Source organism: Pinus tabuliformis, chromosome 3_1, assembly GCF_031772625.1.
Source record: "Pinus tabuliformis cultivar Carrire ecotype Pingquan chromosome 3_1, CPIR1, whole genome shotgun sequence".
NCBI classification, from domain to species: Eukaryota; Viridiplantae; Streptophyta; class Pinopsida; order Pinales; family Pinaceae; genus Pinus; species Pinus tabuliformis.
In genome coordinates this window covers 864,426,750-864,431,241 of record NC_142301.1, presented here as the reverse complement: position 1 = coordinate 864,431,241, position 4,492 = coordinate 864,426,750, and the positions used below count along the sequence as shown (strand labels likewise).

Genomic DNA, 4,492 nt, shown 5'->3' with positions numbered 1-4,492 from the left:
CGTGTGCCATGTGTACAGGTAAACTTGCGGTGTTATATGGTTGTAGGCATATATAGTTGGTTCTTTTCACGGTTTATATCAACAGTCACTTGCTGTACATTTGTGTTAATGTGGCGTGGCCTGTGATGGTCCGACCACAGGACTTACAACCACCGCTGCACTATCAACTTAAAGACACTAGTCCGGAGAGGGTTAGGTGGCAGTCTCAGGCTTCTCCAGCCATGTGACACCTTGGGTGCGGGGATCTCGGTTTTGACGATCCCTATTCCCGCCTTAACTCTACGGCCCAGATCTAAACCCGCAATCCAACGGACGATATTTGGTCAAGGGTTTATGAGGATATTTATGCCCCTTCCTATGCTTCCGGGTTCATTTACCTGTTCATTTGTATTCGGCTCCGGCTCTGCATACCAGTCAGGGGTTTCCTCTACCAGTAACACCGCTTTGCTCAGCGAATGTCCAACAGATGTTCAATCCCGCCCACTGATCTCTACAGGTATAGGTTTTCAGTTTAGTGGCGATGGTTTCAAGGTTCATAATGCTCCTTTGAGTTACAGAATTTATCAATTTGTTACAGTAACGTTTAGTTTTTCATTGCTTTGCTTCAGCCAGCGTGCGCATGCTTTTCCATGGAACGAAGCTGGTTTCCCACGATGGTTCATCCCTCCGGATTCCAGGTAAGCAAAGTTTTATATCACTGTCTGTCATATACCCACAGAAGTCTTTAGATATTAAGACAAGGTGTTTGGATGTGCAGGCCTCTGCTTCCACGCGGGCCTTCTTGTATTATCTGCTGAGGTACTCTCTGTCGAGAACCCTCCTGGTTGCATTCTCCTGCCCTTAGGTTATTTAACAGGGCACTATGGATATCTGGTTGTTTTCGAAGACTTTCGTTCAGCTCCAATGTTTATATTTGCTAGATTTACAGAGACATTTATATAGTTTCGACTTTAGTTGAGGGTTGAGCCTCCGCGCTCAAACCCTGCAACCGGCTTACTGAAGCCTATACTTGCCATGACTTTTCGTTCTTTATAGTTCAGGGTTTTCTCTCTATGTTATTCGGATTTTGCCTTTGCGGCCGAGGAGATGGCCAAGTTATCCCTCGGTGATGTATAAACAGAGTATTAGACTTATACAGTCTAATAGCATTATTATTATTTGGTTAACGAACATTGCTCTATTCTCGTTTTTATTTAATATCATGTTTGATCATAGGATTTGTTCATTTCAGCTATGATTACATGTTTCAAAGGGCGGCGAACCCCCACTGTTCCTGTACTATCAGTATTTATAACTTTACTCTGTGCAACTTAATTTGTATCGGTTACAATGCATGCACTCCGGCACTGCTCGTTTACTGTTCTTTCGTTCTCTAGAAATGCACGCATAGCTTTTCCAATTATTCTGGGTTTTGTACCATTCGGTTGCATGCATAGTTCTGCATATGGTTTATGGGTTCTTTCGCAGTTATACAAATAGTTATCCACATAACTGTGTTCTTTTGGTTATAATCTCATGCACAGGGTAAATATATTACTTGCATATTTATCACAGGTTTATATAAATGCATGGACTGTAATATAACCGTAAGCCCTTAATAGATTTACATTTACGGGACTTACAAGAAATACATGTTATTTTCTTTCTGTATTGAAGTTAGAGCTAGCTACCCTTTGCTATGCGCTCATGTCTCACCTCCGACCACAGTCGAGGAATAATGGCGTATCCTTACTTCTACCATACAGTTTATTGCTACCCATGATTATTTAAACATTTACAGGTTCCGTCACGACCTCTCGTGCTTAGTTTCGGTAGGGTCTCGCGGTTCTTTATGTCGATAATTTCAATTCATTCCTCGACGGTACCTCTACACCTATTTCAGAGGTTCACCTTTGACAAGTTTCGGTTCCCTGCAAGGGTTTGGTATTATAATGACTGTTAACAGAGTTCATATTTCAACCCGTGACGGGTATTTCGTCTCTGTCCCTGATATCAATTATTGATAATTTATCTCTGGTTATATTACCCTAATGCATTGGGTATTCTGCAGCGACTCACATTCGCTAATGACATTCTATCATAAAGAGAGGAACCACTTCTGCGTAATCACCTAAAGCTACAGCTTCTAGGGAAATTATAATGTATATTCCCTAATGATTATCTTAGTAATAAATGCATATATCATTACTATTCAGTGGTTTTACAGTTTTGAGACCGTACCTGGTTCACCCGAACTGGAATTGGTTCTCAAACAAATAAGTCACCTGAACTTTAGTTCTGCTCGTCCACCCAGCCTTGAGACCCATCACTCAGATGGAGTTCTCCCCCCGAGCCATCCTGCAGGCCTTCAGCCCTCAACAGGTTTTGTGCACTTCTGTGCCAGGTTATCTGATCCTCATCAGACTTAACCCATTCATTTCTTTTCTTTTCTTTTTTCTTTTTCCTCTTCTTGGAAAGATTTTTCTTCTCTCTTCTGTCTGTCTCTACAGCACAGAAACCCCTCAGCCAGGACTTTTCCTGCTTTAGAGGGTAGTTCCATCAGTTATCACAACTGATCATTTTCTTTAAATTTCACCTCTAAGAGGCTGCCAGCAATTCCAAGAAAAATATTTAAATTTAATTATTAACTCAGAATTAGTTTGCCACAGTTTTGTTTAAAACATAACAACAACTGTATTAGTCTTTTACCACAGTAACTCTCAATTTTACATAAATCTGGGGTCATTACATCTCCCCCTCCTGAGATTGGACATCGTCCCGATGTCTATCTCCTTTAAACAAGTTTGGGTAAGCTTCCCTAAGGAGTTCTTCATCCTCCCAAGTGGCCTCTTCTAGTCCATAGTGCTGCCACTGCACTTTAGCTTGGGAAATAACTCGTTTCCGCAGCTGCACTTCTCTCCGGTCGAGAATGGTCAGTGGTTCGACCAGAACCTCGCCTTCCGGCTCGACCTGCAAACAGCAATAGATTTTAGTTATTTCTCAGTTTAGATACAACGCTTATCTATAATGACCAGATTACTTCTTACCCGAACATTCTGCCATTGAATCACATGTTTAGGATCGTAAACGTATTGCTTTAATACGGATACGTGAAACACATTGTGAATCTTAATATGGCTTGGTAGGGCAAGATGATAAGCTACCGGCCCCACTTTGGCCAAGATCTGGAAAGGTCCAAAGTAGCGAGGTGCTAGTTTGGCACATCCGCTCCACTGCAGGGTACTCCTTCTTGGTTGGATCCTCACAAATACATGATCCCCAATCTGGAATTCCTTAAATCTTCTCTTTCGATCAGCGAAACTTTTCTGCCTGTCCTGAGCGGCTTTTAGGTTGGTACGCACCTTTTTCACTGTATTCTCCATTTCCTGTAACATATCAGGACCAATTCGCAATCTGTCCTCCGGTCCACCCCAACTTGCGGGTGTGCGGCACTTCCGCCCATACATAACCTCAAACAGACTCATTTGAGTTGAGGAATGGTATCCATTGTTATATGCGAATTCGACCAAGTGGAGATAGTCTTCCCATTGGGTTGGCTTAATCATAACGCATGCTCTCAGCATGTCCTCCACAACTTGATTTACTCGTTCTGTTTGGCCATCTGTTTGAGGATGATAAGTTGTACTAAAGTTCAGCTGTGTTCCTAGCTCAGCAAACAATGTCCTCCAAAAGGTTGATGTAAATTTTACATCCCGATCAGAGATAATCACCTTCGGCAGTCCATGCAATTTGAACACATGCTGCATGAAAATATGGGCAATTTGCACAGCCTTATATGTCGATTGCACAGGTATGAAGTGTGCTGCCTTACTCAGCTTATCCACTACCACCATAATGGAATCATTATTCTTCTTGGTTTTGGGCAGTCCGTTATAAAATCCATGGAGATAGTCTCTCACTTCCATTCCGGAATGGGTAGAGGTTCTAACAGCCCTGCTGGGTGCATGTGTTCTGCCTTAATTTGCTGACATTCTAGACAGCGTGCTAGATACTCAGCTATCTCCTTCTTCATTTTTGGCCAGTAGTATTCTTTGCGGAGTGCGGTAACCATTTTCTGGTAGCCCGGATGTCCCGTATAATGGCTGGTATGAAATTCATCCAAAATCAGCTTCTTAATGCTGTCTTCATTGGGAACATACAACTTATTATTAAAGCACAACATATCAGCATCATCTAGTTTGTACCCTTGTTGTAATTCCTTATCAGATTGCTGCTGTAATTGCTGTTTGATGTGCTGATAAACAGCATCTTGTTCAGCCGCTATTTTTATCTTTTCCAATAAGGTACTTTGCCACTTACTAACTGAAATTTTGCACACGCATTGCACCTTCCGACTTAATGCATCCGCTACTCGGTTCTCCTTACCCTTTAGATGCTTAATTTCAAAGTCGAATCCACTTAAGAAGTCAGCCCAGCGAGCTTGTCTCGTATTTAAGGTGGGTTGACTGAAATAATTCGTTAGGCTGTGGTGGTCTGTTAATAACAGAAATTT

General features: G+C 42.1%; 1 protein-coding gene across 1 annotated transcript; it reads left to right on the top strand.

Moving 5' to 3' along the window:
• Nucleotides 1-345: 345 nt before the first annotated feature.
• On the top strand, nt 346-1,043 carry LOC149190315 (uncharacterized). The gene is made up of 3 exons (XM_089410479.1): nt 346-496; nt 609-677; nt 758-1,043. The coding sequence occupies exons 1-3, from the start codon at nt 346-348 to the stop codon at nt 940-942; spliced, it is 405 nt and encodes a 134-aa protein (XP_089266605.1). The 3' UTR covers nt 943-1,043.
• Nucleotides 1,044-4,492: the final 3,449 nt, after the last annotated feature.